The 18777-nt window shown below is 43.7% G+C and overlaps 1 protein-coding gene across 1 annotated transcript in view; it reads left to right on the top strand.

Moving 5' to 3' along the window:
* LOC140353693 (anoctamin-8-like) overlaps positions 1-18777 on the top strand; it is a 93879-nt gene that overhangs the window by 65465 nt on the left and 9637 nt on the right. Inside the window, exons 13-18 of the mRNA XM_072438368.1 lie at positions 4301-4566; positions 12773-12932; positions 13629-13988; positions 14336-14527; positions 15112-15243; positions 15829-15939. Coding sequence (XP_072294469.1) covers positions 4301-4566; positions 12773-12932; positions 13629-13988; positions 14336-14527; positions 15112-15243; positions 15829-15939 — 1221 coding nt within the window. The remainder of the gene's footprint in view (positions 1-4300; positions 4567-12772; positions 12933-13628; positions 13989-14335; positions 14528-15111; positions 15244-15828; positions 15940-18777) is intronic.

Genomic DNA, 18777 nt, shown 5'->3' with positions numbered 1-18777 from the left:
GTTTTTTTTTGTTTTTTTAAATGTTTAAAAAGTGTTTAGAAGTTCATTTGTTAGGAGTTTTTTTTTTAAATACAATGTTTACAAATACATTTGAAATAAATAATCTTGTTACATTAATGGAAAATATTGATTGTTAGTCACTTTCGTGTTTTGCTATGCAATTATCAAATTGCTATACAAATTTGAAAAAATGAACGGATTGTTTAGCAGCGCCGCTATACAAGTGAAAATCCTTAATCTGAACCCTGAAATGTTCTCGATATTCGCCCACAATCCAACACTGATCTTTTATTCACCCTTAAATCACCCTTTGGAGCAGACGTTTGTCATTTAACATGTCATAACAGCTTTTATCAGATTAATACATCCAACATTCTGCTCTGAATGATCATTATTGTGTGAATCTAGCGCTGCTGTTAAACCTGAACCTGCTTCGCTCTGTTTTTATTGATTCAGTGAAACATTTGGGATTTGTAGTAGAAAAAGCTTCAGTTGTAGTCATCTGGACTCAGTTTGAAAAAATAGACGTTTCGACTCTCATCCAAGAGTCATTGTCAATAAAGTTTTTCAAACTGAGTCCAGATGACTACAACTGAAGCTTTTTCTACTATGGAACACGCCTGGACGAATGAGGGATTACACCGACATTTGGGATTTGTGTGTTTTTACTCTGCAGCAGCTTTAATACGCATGGATCAGCATTACCCGGTGTAAAAATGCTGTTTTAGAGGCTCATATTTCTGTTTCGTGCCAAAGGTGCGGCTGCAGAATGTTTTCAGGGGATTTGAGAATTCTGCTGTCACTCGAGTTGTAGCGTATTTCATTATGATCAATACTGATGATGCTTTTGTACATTTCATATAGTACTTCTACTGTAGTAACACCAGTGAATCTAAATGTATTCATGTATTCTATATCCACTGGTGCTGACTCTGCATACTATAACCAGAAACTCTTTAGTGTATTATTTAAAACCATCAGAATGTATTTGTTGAGAAATGGGGAATAAATATGTATATTTATTGTATTTTTTCTTCCAGTAATTTACAGATTGGCAAGGATTAAACACAACAGCGCGGCCAGAATGAATCAGAAGGGTTTATGCTGAATTAAACACAATTTGACAGTGAAAACTCTTTTATCCTTTTATATGAATCCCGCTCTATGTGTTCACTGCTTGTACTTGTGGCAGGTTGTTTTATGGTCATAAAGTAAACGTTTAATACTTAATTATGAAATGTAGAGTTAAAAATCTAAATACACGTAGCATTCCAGAAATTTGTAGTTTTAAAATATCATGGACGTTTTATCTTCTTTTGATGGCTTTGATTGTATTGGACAGTTTTAGTTGATTTAGTTCTTGTCTGTTTTAAACGTTTATATGTGCTTGTTCCTCTGTGTACGTGAAGTACTGAAGGTGGCGTAAAGTACTTTTCTGGTTGTGTACAAAGGAGATTATTGAAGTATGAGGAGGTAGAAAAAAGCTTCAGTTGTAGTCATCTGGACTCAGTTAGAAAAAATAGACGTTTCAACTCTCATCCAAGAGTCATTGTCAATAAAAGAATTTAGATCGAGAACTCTGATATTAATACTGTTCTGTGGTAAGACCCGCCCATTGGGAGGAGCCTTCCTGAAGTAGAAAGAGTTGTTTGTTTCAACAGAAACTCCCCCCTTGTATCTACCGAGCTAGCCTATTCAGAATTTTAATGGGCTATTAGAATCCTCTTTGTCTTTGTGAGACCCTGGCTCAACCACCCTGAGTACCTGATTAGCATCTAAATGTCCTGGTCCTGGTCCTCTACCTTTCCAGGGGTTCAGTAACCCATTATAAATAACAGGAAGATTAAACCTTAGCCCTCCATTTCTGTTTAAAGAAGGTCTTTCTTTTTTAACAAAAATAGCTTCCTTGACTCCTCTTTCAAACCATCTTTTCTCCCTGCTTAAAACCTTCACATCACCGTCTTCAAACGAGTGATTAGAGGCTTCAAGATGGAGATGCACGGCACTCTGAGGTCCTGAACTTGTATTTCTTCTGTGCTGATAAAGCCTCTTGTGTAGAGGCTGTTTCGTCTCACCTATGTACCGTTCTTTACAGCTTTCTTCACTGCATTGGATCGAATAAACTACATTGCTGTTTTTGAGTCGGCAACTTGTCCTTTGGGTGAACCAGTTTTTGTCTTAAAGTGTTTCCTGGTTTAAAATAAACAGGGACTTCGTGTTGTCTAAAAATTCTCTGCAGTTTTTCCGACAGGCCAGACACATAAGGGATAGAAACACCCTTCCTTCTCTGTTCAGTTTCCCTTCCACCTTGAGCTCTGTGTTGTAAGGTTCTGATCACAGCAGAAGCTGGAAACCTTCTCTGATCACATCAATGCTGTGGACCCACATATCAGGTTTACAAGAGAAGACGCTAAGGAGAATCGCTTGGCCTTTCTTGATTGTTCCACGATCAGAGGAGAGGACGGGAAACTCCAAATAGAAGTATATAGGAAACCTACACACACGGACCAGTATCTGCTCTTTGGTTCCAACCACCCACTACAGCACAAGCTGGGGGTGATCAGAACCTTACAACACAGAGCTCAAGGTGTGCCCACCAGCTCAGAGGGCAAGAAGAAAGAGGAAAAACATGTCCGAAATGCCCTCTCAGCCTGTGGTTACCCCGCTTGGGCTCTCAACAGAGTTAAGAGAACCAAGAAGCAGGACAAAAGGGAAACTGAACAGAGAAGGAAGGGTGTTTCTATCCCTTATGTGTCTGGCCTGTCGGAAAAACTGCAGAGAATTTTTAGACAACACGAAGTCCCTGTTTATTTTAAACCAGGAAACACTTGAAGACAAAAACTGGTTCACCCAAAGGACAAGTTGCCGACTCAAAAACAGAGCAATGTAGTTTATTCGATCCAATGCAGTGAAGAAAGTTGTAAAGAACGTTACATAGGTGAGACGAAACAGCCTCTACACAAGAGGCTCTATCAGCACAGAAGAAATACAAGTTCAGGACCTCAGAGTGCCGTGCATCTCCATCTTGAAGCCTCTAATCACTCGTTTGAAGACGGTGAGGTGAAGGTTTTAAGCAGGGAGAAAAGATGGTTTGAAAGAGGAGTTAAGGAAGCTATTTTTGTTAAAAAAGAAAGACCTTCTTTAAACAGAAATGGAGGGCTAAGATTCAATCTTCCTGGTATCTATAATGGTATACTGAACCCCTGGAAAGGTAGAGGACCAGGACCAGGACATTTAGATGCTAATCAGGTACTCAGGGTGGTTGAGCCAGGGCCTCACAAAGACAAAGAGGATTCTAATAGCCCATTAAAATTCTGAATAGGCTAGCTCGGTAGATACAAGGGGGGAGTTTCTGTTGAAACAAACAACTCTTTCTACTTCAGGAAGGCTCCTCCCAATGGGCGGGTCTTACCACAGAACAGTATTAATATCGGAGTTCTCGATCTAAATTCTTTTATTGACAATGACTCTTGGATGAGAGTCGAAACGTCTATTTTTTCTAACAGAGTCCAGATGACTACAACTGAAGCTTTTTCTACTATGGAACACGCCTGGACGAATGAGGGATTACACCGACAAGTATGAGGAGGGTTTGGATCTAAACTGAACTGTTTAGTTTAGTTCAGGTTAAACGTGTAAAATATCTTAAAGTGTAAAGCCTAATATTGCAATTTGAATTTGAGATATGCAAATTAGAATATCCAACATATTGTCCAATAAAATGTATTGAAAAAAGTAGCATATTTAGCATGCAGATTTTAAAATTGCTCTCTAAGTTTTAATTTGAACATAAAGAAACTGTATTTCTTTGCTTTAATTGTTGATTTGACAGTCCTTTTGCTTTTAAAGGCACATTTCTGATCGTTAGTCATAATATGGCTAAATATTGTCATTAAAATAGCCACACACACAAAAAAATATTTCAGATTCTCATTTTTGTCATTATTGCTCATGCTAGTCCCTCTTATCATTGATTATCTTCTTCAGTTTTCATTTTTGATATGGGGCCATCAATAAAGATTATTTTAGTAGTCTACTAGTAAAACAATTATTTCTATTGAACATTGTGACTTTTAAACACATTTTTAACAAACTAAATGTTGAAATATGGTGACTGAAGGCTTCCAGATGGAGAATATTTACAAATTACCTGTAATATTGACTCAAATCAGTAGTTAGTAGTACTTTTGTGACTTGTCTTTGTATATTCTGGACGTATAGCGCCGATAACGACACTGCTGTTGCTCGTTTCATTGTTCTCTCCCGTCTTAACTTCATTCCTGGCGCGTTTCTCCCGCAGATGCTGGCCACTTTGCTGATCATCCGTCAGTTCCTCCAGAACGTGAAGGAGGTGCTGCAGCCTTATCTGTACGAGCGCCACCGTCTGGGCGAGCTGACCGCGCGCGCCGTGTGGGACCTGCTGCTGTCCGTCCTGTCCAAATACGCTCGTCTGGCGGCGGGGAAGGCCCAGCTCTGCCCCCTCGAGCAGCACACACCAGCAGCGGGCAGGGCGGGCAGGGTGGGCAGGGCGGGCAGCAGGCCGGGCGGAGGACAGGCCGACAGGAGGTACTGCAGCCAGGAGACGGGAAAGTCCAACATGCATTTTATACAATTGAGTCTTATACAGTGTTTGAAATATACGTTTCAGCAAAATAATGTGGGTTTTGTTAGTGTTGAGATGAACGTACTTTCCGGAGTATAAGTCAAGGCAACAGCCCAAAAATGCATAATAGAGAAGAAAAAAACATATATAAGTCGCACTGGTGCACGGTGGCAAAGGTGGTTAGTGCTCTTGCCTCCCAAGAAGGAGTTCATGGGTTCGATTCCTGTGACCAACATCACATGATCTAAGTAAGTAAGTAAGTAAAGCACCTTTCACAGACAGAGGTCACAAAAAACTTACAGTGAACAATACATATACAGTAAAATCAGTCTGTAAAACAAGTGCATTTAAAAGGGTTGACTAAATAAAAAGGCTCGACTAAATAAAAAGGTTTTAAGCTGACCCTTAAAAGCAATAACTGAGTCCAGTGACCGTAGGGAGAACGGAAGATCGTTCCAGAGTCTGGGGGCAACAGCCTGGAAGGATCTGTCTCCTCTGGTCCGAAAACGGGTGCGAGGCACCAACAACAGTTTCTGATCCAAGGACCTTAATGAGCGAGAGGGAGCGTACGGTTTTATAAGATCGCTGATGTACGATGGCACCTGACCATTTAAAGCTCTAAAAGTTAAAACAAGAATTTTAAACTGTATCCGGTAGGAGACCGGCAGCCAGTGAAGGGCTTTAAGAATGGGTGAAATGTGGGCCCTTCTATTTGTGCGGGTTAAGATCCTCGCTGCAGAGTTCTGGACCAGCTGCAGACGAGAGAGTTCCTTCTTGTTAAGACAGGAAAACAAGCTATTACAGTAGTCTAAACACCCAAGTTTCTAAGACTTGGTTTAGCAGTCTGACCTAAAACACCCAAGTACTGGTTTATCCCTGGAATGGCATCCTCAGGGGCAATAATCAGAGTTTCTGTTTTGTCAGCATTTAGCTGCAAGGAGTTTTGACTCAGCCATTGTTTAATTTGCACTAAACAACTGACCAATGATTTCAGCTTCTGGATCTCAGAAGGTTTAAAAGAGCAATAGAGCTGAATATCGTCAGCGAACAGGTGATAGGACACATCACTAAACTCTTTAATGATCATTCCCAGAGGGATTATATAAAGCAGAAATAGGACGGGACCCAAGACGGAGCCCTGAGGAACTCCACACAACAGATCAGCTGAGTCGGACATTATTTGGTTTGCAGCAACACTAAAGCTCCGACCGGATAAATATGAGAAAAACCATTGAAGAACTGACCCCGATAGTCCAATCAGGTCCCTCAGTCTGTTCAACAGGATATGATGGTCGACAGTGTCAAAGGCTGCAGACAGATCCAACAGAACTAGAACAGTGCATTTTCCAGAATCAGCAGACATCATAATGTCACTGGACACTTTCAACAATGCGGTTTCCATAGAATGATGTTTGCGGAAACCAGATTGAAAAGAGTCAAGAATGTTTGACTGATCAAGGAAATCTGACAATTGTTCAGAGACCACCTTCTCAAGGATCTTGGACATGAACGGGAGCTTTGATATGGGTCTGAAACGTTTGGTGTCTGTCGGGTCCAAGTTTGTTTTTTTCAGTAAAGGCTCAACTATGGCATGTTTAAATGGACCAGGAAACACACCAGTAGAAAGAGAGAGATTTACCATTTTGGTAACCCAGGGGCCAATAACATCAAACACTTTGAGGAAGAGCCTGCAGGGAAGGGCATCTGATGTACAAGAGGAGGGTTTCATCTTGGTCACCAGAGCTGAGATGTCCTCTAGAGTGACAGGCTTAAAAGAAGACCAGTTTTGGGAAATAGGCTCCACAGAAACGGAGTTATCACACAAAAGGAGTGGGATTTGGTCTTTGATCATCTTGATCTTCTCGATAAAGAACTTGAGGAATTCATTGCTGTCAGCTTTGCAGGAAACAGGAGTCACTGCAGCTGAAGGACAAACAATAGAATTTATAGTGTCAAACAACACTTTGGGATTTTCTTGTTGGATGTTATTAGCTGACGGAAGTAATCAGATCTGGAACTTTCCATCATTTCATTGTAAGATGACACAAGATCTCTGAGGTGTGACCTAAGAACCTCAAGACTGGAGGTTTTCCACAGACGCTCAGTTTTCCGACATAGTCTCTTTAGGTTTAGGATATCTTCATTTATCCAAAGACAAGCTTTTTTCTGTGTTGACAGTGTGGATTTGACAGGTGCCACCTGATCTAAAATGGATAAACATTGGCTGTTAAAGGAATTAATTAAACTGTCCACATCAAGACAATTCATAAACAAATGAGGATCAAACATAGCAGAAAATTGGACGGCTGTATTTGCAGTGATAATGCGCCTCTGAGACCTGATGTTTGAGGGCACAGGCTCAGGAGAAAAGTTCAATTCAAATAAAACACAGCTATGATCGCTCATATGAACATCCTCCACACAGAGGTTAGCAACACTCAGGCCAAGTGAAAACAACAGGTCTAAAATGTGTCCCTTTTGGTGAGTGGGACCAGAGACATGCTGCTCAAAGTTAAATGTTTCAGTCAAGGTTAAAAGATCATTTGCAGGGCATGATGAGCCATCGACCCAAATGTTAAAATCCCCAAGAATTAAAACATTTTCCAGCTTTATAATAGAAGATAAATAGTCACTAAAGTCCTTTAAAAAGACAACAGCAAGACCAGGGGGCCGGTAGACTAAAACACAGTAAAAAGGACTTGAAGAACCAACCTTAATCATCTGTGATTCAAAGGAAGTGAAAGTGTGTGAGTCGATGACTTTACACATGTAACGGTCCTGGGACACAACTGCCAGACCTCCACGTCGACCAGGGCGAGGCATCGCAAAAACGGAGCAGCCAGGTGGGCAGAGTTCATTTAGATGAATAAACTCACCCTCTCTCTGCCATGTCTCCGTAAGACACATGAAATCAAGGTTTTGTCTTGTAAAAAGTTCATTCAATCAAAAAGCTTTGTTGGCAATTGAACGTGCATTCAACAAGCCGAGCCGGACCGTGGATGACGTCACGTCCATCGGTTCAGCTGAGCGCAGCGGGACCTGTCGAAGGCACACGTTACGGTCACGTGATTCCCATCTGTTTCGCCGGTAAGCCGACGAAAATAAAGAAGCGGACGGTGGCGGTGGACCCCAGCGCTCATAATTCCAGCGGCGCGCAGGCTCCAGGAAAACAGCCGCCACACCCCGCGCAGGCTCCAGGACCGGTGCGGCCCCGATGGCCCGTGCAGGCAGCGGGAAAACAGCCGCGATGACACGGGCAGGCTCCGGGAAAACAGCCGCAATGACCCGTGCAGGCTCCGGGAAAGCAGCCGCGATGGCCCGTGCAGGCTCCGGGAAAGCAGCCGCGATGGCCCGGGCAGGCAGCGGGAAAGCAGCCGCGATGACACGGGCAGGCTCCGGGAAAGCAGCCGCGATGGCCCGGGCAGGCAGCGGGAAAGCAGCCGCGATGGCCCGGGCAGGCTCCGGGAAAGCAGCCGCGATGGCCCGGGCAGGCTCCGGGAAAGCAGCCGCGATGGCCCGTGCAGGCAGCGGGAAAGCAGCCGCGATGACACGGGCAGGCAGCGGGAAAGCAGCCGCGATGGCCCGGGCAGGCAGCGGGAAAGCAGCCGCGATGACACGGGCAGGCGGCGACGACGGCGACGGCGAACAGCCGCAAACATCGAGGAGCGGGACTAGGCGCAAGCACTGGGCACGTCTCCCAAAGCCCAGGCTCATGTGCTCCGAACACAAGGCTCGTCTGCGCTTGACTTGCACACCAGACCTTGTGCCTCTTCTCCTCTGCTTCCTCCTTTTCCCCGGGCCTCGGGACAGCAGCAAAACGTCAGGTGAGTTGGGTGGACAAACAAGAGGTGGCGGAAAAGCTTGTTTGTACCTGTCCCATGTGTCGAAAAGCGACTCCATCGTCGCTTTGATGTGGAAAAGAGCGCCACGGTCATAAACCTGTACAGCAGACACACAACAGACTAATGTCTGGGCTGATAAAACTGCATAAGTTGTAACGATCGTCACTAATAAGCGGCATAACAAGAGTCGAGCAGTGGCGTGGCCGAACCAAGCCCCCGGAAGCCAAGATGGCCGCCATTGAAACCTATGGAGTTGCTCATTGGCGCATGGTTCCAAAAAAGTTTTTTAGTTCCGCATTACTTCCTGAATACTGGTATATCTCCTCCCACTTTTGTGACGTCATCGCCGTGAGGCTTTGGCGTCGGGAGCGCGCACGTCACAGCAGCGTGAAAGACTCAGAAGAGTCAACACGGACTTTTGGAATAATTCGGCTTGAAATAGTCTGTTTACGTAACGTATAATGATGGATTGTTATATCCATCTATAAATATACATGTATCATGTTGTAAAGCTCTGATATTTAAGAGAATTATAGAGAAGTGTTAAGATAAAAAGTCTGGTTTAATGACAATGAATTACATTTAGAGGTCGAATAACGTCCTCATCATTTTCTGTAGTTTTTGGTTTGGGTATTTATTTTGTTATTAACTTTTCAGTTATTTATTTACATAATATAATTTGGCCAATATGTTTTTTTTTTTAATCAGATGAGAAGAAGTATAAAATATAATCATCGATTCTGTTACATAATTGAGTTAAGCAGTATTTAATTATATTCAGTTTCCTTTTGTGTCGTTTTTGTATCATGTCAATCTTTAATAAATACAAAACACATTTGTTTATTAATGTATTTAATAAGAATAATGAACATGAATGAACTTGTTCAATAAATGCAAATCTGATTATAACTACAAATGATAAATTGATTTTAGCCAGTTTTAGTTGAGTTTTAAAGCTCCAATGAATTTTAAAGCTACAATGTGGGAGTCCCTTGTGTACTGTTCATTATTATTATCATCATTAATAGAATCAGAAAATGTATTGCCATTGTCAAAGAAAATAATTCACAAACAGTGGAACTTGCTTTGGTGATTCAGTGCAACATAAAAATATTAACAATGATAAAACAACCTGTATAAGTCAAATAGAACATACTGAATAAGATATTCCTTTATTGTCCACACATGAGGAAATTTTGTTGTTGCAACACAGTAGATACAGAGGAAAAGGACAGAAAACTTATAGGAAGTTTAAAAAACACTCTTAATAGATCGATCTTAATAGAAGAACTCTTATAAACAAAAACTCCTATAGACAGAACCTCTCATACCTTAATAAGGAATGGAGGAGGAAAATAAAGATAAAATAAAAACAGCGTAAGACAAAATAATACTAATAATAATGGTAAAATAAACACTCTTTTTACATCAGTTATATGCACATGAATGTGACATTATTGTGTTAAATACTGAATATCTCAGTATTTAACAAGACTTTGTTTCCATGGCTACGCAGTCTTCTGTACTTCAGTAACTGCACCGTTCAGCTCCATCGTATGACTGAGACAAACAGAACATGTCACATGTTTAGATAATACAAGTCATATAACATACACTTCATATGTATTAGATTATACAAGTCATAGAACATACACTTCAAATGTATTAGATTATACAAGTCATATAACATACACTTCACATGTTTAGATTATACAAGTCATAGAACATACACTTCACATGTTTAGATTATACAAGTCATATAATATACACTTCATGTGTTTGTCCTGAAGCTGCTTTACAGACACATGTGACACAGCAGTGGCTCTTTTGAAGAACAATTATCATTTAGTATTTTTGGTCATAACAAAACAGACATTTTATAAATTCAAAGTACTGATTCTACACTGTTTACTTTTAGTCGAGGCAGAAGTTATTATTAAAATACCTTTTTCTTTGGAGTCGTCAGGAGTTTACTTGAGATGACTCTGTGTCTGTAGTGACCTGTAGTGACCTGCAGTGACCTGTAGAGCTCTGGTCAGCACAGACAGACTAAACTCACTGGTCAGCACTCTGAAGATGAGAAAGATACTCATTAGAACATTGATATATTCTGCACATTTAACAGAGAAAAGCTGGAATATGTTATTGACAGATTTACATTTCGCTCTGTAACACAAAAGTTCCTCTTTTCACATTAATTTTTAAAGCTAGAACCAAAAGTCATTTATTTATGCATAAGTTTAAACCTTAGAAGTTAGAACATAACTGACATGTTTGCTAAATCTCTACATATTCCATGGAAGTAAATCCATGACATTCCTACAGAAAACAAGCGTGTGCTTTGCTGTTTAAACACAGCACACTTCATTATTAAATGGGTAATAAAACCTCAAATGTCGTCTCTGCCCCTGTAAGTACAGGACTGAAACTTTTACATACGTTTACATTTATATGTGTAAGATATTACACCCATTTCAGCAGGTTATTTTTGAATTATTGGTAGTTTTTTATAGCACTTAATACAAACATCACTTTATTTCCCTTCTTTCTCTAATTTTCCTTGATCTGTGCATAACCTCTTGTCTCTTAGAACATTTAGTAAGAGAAATAATTAGTTATTTATTTGCAGAAGCACGAGCCATCACGACGTGTTGTTGCATCTTTGTGTAGCTAAACTTTAGCTTACGTTAGCTCGTGTTAGCTCGTGTTAGCTCGTGTTAACTCGTGTTAACTGTGTAATTGTTGTTTTACACTTCATATGGAACAATTTGTGAAACGTGAGGAATGACATACAAACACAACTTACGTGTATCGTTGGTCTCGTCTCGTCACTTTCTTCTGCTTGTGTTTAGTTTCCGTCACGTGTTCTCCCGAGGCTCGTTCATGAGGGTTACGTGCGCGCTCGGTGCGCGTACACCGTTCACCGGAAGGTTAAAAATGTATTTTTTTAGTATTTTAGAAACAGTTGACGAGTGAAATTCCTTCTATTTTATTTTTAGACTAAAAACAATTTAGCATGTTTGGTAATTTTAGAGGCCGAACTCCTGAAATGGTCCGACCAAAAGGCTGCATTCTGCGAAGTGGCCACTACTCAATTTGGAGCCAGAGGCAGAGGGGGCGTACCCTATCCAGATAATATAATACATCCATGGGCCGAACACAGGCGCCATCTTCAATGGAGACTCTGGGTGGAGTCTGCATGTTCTCCCCGTGTTACCGTGGGTTTTCTCTGGGTTCTCCTAGTGAATGAAAGTGAGTGAATAATTGTCTGTTATGTCTCTGTGTTGGCCCTGCGACAAGTTGGCCACTGTCCAGGGTGTACCCCGCCTAAGGCCCAAAGTCACTGGGACCCCGAAAGGGAATAAGCGGTAGAAAATGGATGGATGGATGAATGAATGGAGTATGTATAAATCACATTTTTGGGGGACATTTAAAACATGCAATTTAAAATAATAATAACAGATGAGAGAACATGGTGAATAGGTGCACGTATGCTAACGTAACACCTTCAGCTTCATGACGCACAGACAGAACTGTGGTAAGTGTCTGGTATGTTAACGTAACATATTAACAGTTATTCAGATAACTATAGCATAAAGAACATGCTAACAAGTTTACCAAAGCATCAGTTTTACCCCAAATCACTAAATCCATTGAATTCTTCTTCCTCTGTGTCACTTCTAAACAACTCCACAAACTCCAGAGGTAGAGGAAGTGCAGATTCTTCTTCTGCGTCGCTTAGAGCCTAGAGCGCCCTCTTGTGGTTGTCAAAATGTGAAAATAACAAATAATATCATATATAAGTCGCTCTGGAGTATAAGTCGCACCTCGGCCAAAACTATGAAAAAATTTGCCACTTATAATCCAGAAAATACCTTAATTATTGACAAGAGAGAAACTAGTTTGATGACCATGAGTGTTTAATGCACAAAGTTAATCGTTTTTTAATGCTTCTAAATCAGAGAGGATGAATTAACTGGGCGTTATGTTTGTACAAATGAGCTGCTGCAAGTATTTATCCATCAAACCAATCTGTGTACAGATGATATACATTATGTAAACCTCTCACTAATGTGTATAACTAGTGTGTAGCTTGATGTTTACATTGATAATAGTGTTAAAGAGGAAATGCAGACATTTTGCTTTTTGGGTCTGGTTTAAAATGGATTTAATTAACATTTTAATACATTATAATGGCCTTGACAGTAAAGGCAGCGTTCTTACACAAAATGTACTTAATAAGCTGAATGCATGAATCACACAACGTGCACGCACAGATGGATGTGAGCAAATACCGTAAAGGCTCTAAAGGTCTGTGTGGTGTCAGGGAGAAGAAGTGTCTGAACGGCGGCTGCGGCGTCCCGGAGGAAGAGGACGGAGGAGACAAGGACGAGGCGGACAGTGGACGCTTCAGTGAAGGAGAAACGGAGGAAGAAAACCTCCTGGACTGCGGCCTCAAGCTCCGCAAAGTCAGCTTCATGGAAAAGGTGCTTCTTTTTTACGTTTGCGCCTGGAATTTCACAACGTTTAGATTTTTACAAACAATTATTAACGCCATAAAAATACTCTAAAAACCTTCTATTTTCGAACTGTCGTAACCAATCAGACGAAATCACCAATGTTCAAGTTTAATATCCCCAAACTCCCACAGGCCAAGTGTTTTATGGACCTCTGTTTAATGAGTGTAGTTTATTAGTGCTTTTTTTCAACAATTTAAGACGTTATTTTTAAAACATTTTATTATTTGCCTTCATGTGCTTTTATCTTGGAAAGTCTGGATCTTGATTTCACCACGAGTAAAATGACTGCGTTGAATACGGCTTAAGCAGAAAGAGTGGATGTTATGAAGTTTCTCGAGAGCAGAACGTTCCAATGATTTTAATTCTAGTTCGCCAACGTCACAATTGACAATTAAATAAACAATTGTGTCGGGTTTTGCACAAATATGTGGCTCTCGTGATATAAACCGCTGATGTCGTCATGTTCAGTCAAAGAGCTCAAATGTTTAAGATAAATGTAATGTTTTTGGTTCATTTGTGTGCATTTTTAAACCAGGACAACGTGACAAAGTCGATCTTTTGTTCACGTTGAAGAGTTCTTGGTGAACGTCGAGTCTCTGGACCAACAATATTCTCGTGTAAAACAGCAGGATTCACTTGTGACTCTGTGTTTACCTGGACCAGATGGAGCGGAGGCCCCCGGGCGCCTGCGGCACGCACGTGGACAGCAGCTTCCTGGAGGAGGGCAGCCCCACCATGGTGGAGCGGGGCGTGGACGGCGCCTCCATGTTCGAGATGTGCGACGACGACGACGACAACGGCATCCACGACGTGAAGGAGACGAGCTCGTCCGACACCGCCGCGCCGCCGTCCGCCTCCGCAGCCGACCACGCCGCCGCTGCCGCCAAGCAGAGGAGAAGGGCCCGGAGCCAGGAGCGCGCGGAGAACAGAGGCAAGCGCGAGTCGTGGATGGAGCCCCCGGAGGAGAGGGGGAGTACTGCACTCACTGAGGCGGAGGTGGAGAGCTGCATGCAGACCTATGGGGTAAGATACATGTATTTAATCCGAATATTTGACATGATATGCTGGAATATTACATCACAAATACATTTTTACAACAGTATTTATTCGTAAAACCACAACTTGCCTGCACTTAATATGAAATACACCCAATTTAATCATCAAAACAGTGAATATGTTAGATGTATTGAATAAACACTGACTAATTCAATAAAAAAGACCAAAATAACCCTCCAGCATCCTGTATCACCAAATTCAATCACACAATATGGATATTTCAGCACACCTCCCCTTTAATCATCACATGTATCGTTTATATTGGACCTAAACTCGGAGCTTCAATAATGAACCCGTCCGCTCGTCGTATTTAGGACACGTTCCAGGACTACCAGGAGATGTTTGTGCAGTTCGGGTACGTGGTGCTCTTCTCCTCGGCGTTCCCTCTGGCGGCGATGTGCGCGCTCATCAACAACATCATCGAGATCCGCGGCGACGCCTTCAAGCTCTGCACGGGACTCCAGCGGCCGTTCGGCATCAGAGTGGAGAGCATCGGGCAGTGGCAGGTCAGATATTCACTCGCTCGGACACTGGGGTTGCACGATTTAGGACAAAATGTATTATTGTGATTTTTCTGACAAACTTTGTGGTTGTGATTGGACATGGAATTTATGTTGTACCCTTTATTAAGAGTTGTATTACTCTTAGTTCACTAAAAAGCTGATTACTAAATTACTTTGAGAGAAAAGGACACATACAGCTCAGGAACTAACCTATAAAACATGAAACCTTACCACTTATTATCAAACGTCATGCTATTTAACCTCATTTCAAATAACCCGCAGCAGAGGCGACGCGTCCTCATAAACCATGTTGTCTGTGTTTTGGTTCACAGCTGATGAGGAAGACTGTTTTTCTTACTTTGTTTCACTTTTTACAGGACAGATCAAAGGATAACGCACAGATTTAACCGGTGAAAAGTAACTAAAAAGTAACTTAGAAACTAGAGCTAGTAAATTATCTGATAACTCAACAAAACATGAGTTAGTGAACATGTGTTTGTGAAGGTTTAAATCACACGGTTAGGTTTACTCCTCCTTTACCCGGGACGTTACAGTATTCTTAAGCCTCTCTCGTGTTCCGTTCTCAGACTGCGATGGAGGTCATGGGTTTGATCGCCATCATCGTGAACTGTTACCTGATTGGTCAGTGCGGTCAGCTGCAGAGGCTCTTCCCTTGGCTCAGCCCCGAGATGGCCATCATCTCCATCGTCATCCTGGAGGTACAAACAATCTAGAACAGTTTGGTTGTTTAGTCTTTAAAGTTTTTAAGATTTTCTATTTTTTACTTTATTTTGTGTATTTATACCTGTTGTATATATGAATTATAGTTTTACACTAATTGAGCAGGTATTTGTGGAGAAAATGTTGAAAAATCTGTAGAAAATGACATCAAAAGTGAGATCAAACCAGGGACACCCATTCCAGTCAAAGTTTATGCAGAATTTACACAAAGAAACAACTTTTTTTCACTTTCTCAACTTTAATTCAACAAAATAAAGTAATTATCGTATATTTGTATTTGTCAAATAAAAATAGTCACACTAGATGAGTTTTGGCCCAGTGGTGGCTGTGTAATTTCCCAGTGTGATGTCATCAATTACAAACAGGAAGTGAAATTATAAACCTAAAAAAAATCATTCATTCATGTTCAATGTTGTGTGTGCATTGTCCCTGATGAATAAACTAATCATAATAATTGAGGAGTTTGCTGACAGATGTAATGTAAGAGATGTATTTCTGTCATTTAGCTCAATCAGGGGGGAAAATGCAATGATAATTACTTCTTATTTCCACTTCTTTTACAGCACTTTGCCATCCTCCTGAAGTACGTCATTCATGTAGCGATTCCCGACATCCCGTCTTGGGTCAAAGAGGAGATGGCCAAACTGGACTATCAGCGCAGAGAGGCTTTCAAGGTAACGCCGTGAAGAGAGCCGTTTTCTCAAAAGAATCAAAAGTATTTCGGCAAACTACTACTACAATATCGGGTGTACAAGCGACTGGGTACAAGTACATGATTAGTAAGAGTCAGACAGTAGTATAACTGATCTGATTGTTGCATTAGGAATAAAACGTGCAATTCACTTTTAAAATAATCCCTTCAATTGTGAACATTTTCTGTCATGGAATTAGACAAACATGTCCTTGGGATGAGACATGCACCGATGCTATTCCTTAACACATAGAGAACACAATTCAACTTAGAATATGAAACGACACAGAAATTTACAGAGTTTACCCCGGTGAACGAGAGGGTCGCGTCCCTCCGCCTTCGGGTGGGGGACAGGTCTCTCACTGTTGTGGCGGCCTACGGGCCGAACAGCAGTGCAGAGTACCCGGCCTTCTTGGAGTCCTTGGGAGGGGTACTGGACAGTGCACCGACCGGGGACTCCGTTGTTCTACTGGGGGACTTCAACGCCCACGTGGGCAATGACAGTGACACCTGGAGAGGGGTGATCGGGAAGAACGGCTTCCCCGATCTGAACCCGAGCGGTGTTCAGTTATTGGACTTCTGTGCTAGCCACGGATTGTCCATAACGAACACCATGTTCAAGCACAAGGGTGTCCATCAGTGCACATGGCACCAGGACACCTTAGGCCGGAGGTCAATGATCGACTTTGTTGTCGTGTCATCAGACCTCCGGCCGCGTGTCTTGGACACTCGGGTGAAGAGAGGGGCAGAGTTGTCAACCGATCACCACCTGGTGGTGAGTTGGATCCGCTGGCGGAGGAGGAAGCCGGACAGACTTGGCAGACCCAAGCGCATTGTGAGGGTCTGTTGGGAACGTCTAGTGGAGCCCTCTGTCAGTAGGGTATTCAACTCGCACCTCCGGGAGAGCTTCTCCCATGTCCCGGGGGAGGTTGGGGACATTGAGTCCGAGTGGACCATGTTCTCCGCCTCCATTGTTGATGCGGCTGCTCGGAGTTGTGGTCGCAAGGTCTCCGGTGCCTGTCGTGGCGGCAACCCCCGAACCCGGTGGTGGACACCGGAAGTAAGGGATGCCGTCAGACTGAAGAAGGAGGCCTATCAGGCCACTCTGGCTTGTAGGTCTCCGGAGGTCATCGACGGGTATCGGCAGGCCAAGCGAGCCGCGGCTCGTGCTGTCGCAGAGGCAAAAACCCGGGCCTGGGAGGAGTTCGGGGAGGCCATGGAGGAGGACTATCGGTCGGCACCAAAGAAATTCTGGCAAACCGTCCGGCGCCTCAGGAGGGGGAAGCAGTGTCTCACCAACACCGTTTACGGTGCGGGTGGAGGCCTGCTGACCTCAACTGGGGATGTCGTCGGACGGTGGAAGGAATACTTTGAGGATCTCCTTAATCCCTCAGTCACGTCTTCCGAAGAGGAAGTAGAGACCGGGGACTCAGAGGCTGGCTCATCCATCACCCAAGCTGAAGTCACTGAGGTTGTTCGCAAACTCCTCGGTGGCAGGGCTCCGGGGGTGGATGAGATCCGCCCTGAGTACCTAAAGTATCTGGATGTTGTAGGACTGTCTTGGTTGACACGTCTCTGCAACATCGCGTGGCGTTCGGGGACCGTGCCTCTGGACTGGCAGACCGGGGTGGTGGTCCCTCTGTTCAAGAAGGGGGACCGGAGGGTGTGTTCCAACTACAGAGGGATCACACTCCTCAGCCTCCCGGGTAAGGTCTATTCCAAGGTACTGGAGAGGAGAATCCGACCGATAGTCGAACCTCGGATTCAGGAGGAGCAGAGTGGTTTTCGTCCCGGTCGTGGAACACTGGACCAGCTCTATACCCTCCATCGGGTGCTCGAGGGCTCATGGGAGTTTGCCCAACCAGTCCACATGTGCTTTGTGGATCTGGAGAAGGCTTTCGACCGTGTCCCTCCGGGTGTCCTTTGGGGGGTGCTCCGGGAGTACGGGGTCCGGGGCCCTTTGCTCAGGGCTGTCCGGTCCCTGTATGACCGGAGCAGGAGCTGTGTTCGCATTGCCGGCAGTAAGTCAGACCTGTTCCCAGTGCATGTTGGACTCCGCCAGGGCTGCCCTTTGTCACCGGTTCTGTTCATAATTTTTATGGACAGAATTTCTAGGCGCAGTCAGGGGTCGGAGGGTGTCCGGTTTGGGGACCACAGGATCTCATCTCTGCTGTTTGCAGACGATGTTGTCCTGATGGCTCCATCAAACCCGGACCTGCAACATGCACTGGGACGGTTTGCAGCCGAGTGTGAAGCGGCTGGGATGAGAATCAGCACCTCCAAATCCGAGGCCATGGTTCTCGACCGGAAAAAGGTGGCTTGCCCTCTCCAGGTGGGTGGGGTGTCCTTGCCCCAAGTGGAGGAGTTCAAGTATCTCGGGGTCTTGTTCACGAGTGAGGGAAGGATGGAGCGTGAGATCGACAGGCGGATCGGTGCAGCGGCTGCAGTGATGCAGTCGCTGCATCGGACCGTTGTGGTAAAGAGGGAGCTGAGCCGAAAGGCAAAGCTCTCTATTTACCGGTCGGTCTACGTTCCTACCCTCACCTATGGTCATGAGCTTTGGGTAGTGATCGAAAGAACAAGATCGCGGATACAAGCGGTCGAAATGAGTTTCCTCCGCCGTGTGGCTGGGCGCTCCCTTAGAGATAAGGTGAGGAGCTCGGCCACACGGGGGGAGCTCGGAGTAGAGCCGCTGCTCCTCCACGTCGAGAGGAGCCAGCTGAGGTGGCTCGGGCATCTGTTTCGGATGCCTCCTGGGCGCCTCCCTCGGGAGGTGTTTCAGGCATGTCCCACCGGGAAGAGGCCCCGGGGAAGACCCAGG

The sequence above is a fragment of the Eucyclogobius newberryi genome, unplaced genomic scaffold, assembly GCF_026437365.1.
Source record: "Eucyclogobius newberryi isolate DKJ021-1_F unplaced genomic scaffold, fEucNew1.0.hap1 SCAF_9, whole genome shotgun sequence".
NCBI lineage: Eukaryota > Metazoa > Chordata > Actinopteri > Gobiiformes > Gobiidae > Eucyclogobius > Eucyclogobius newberryi.
This window is presented reverse-complemented; position numbering and strand designations above follow the sequence as displayed.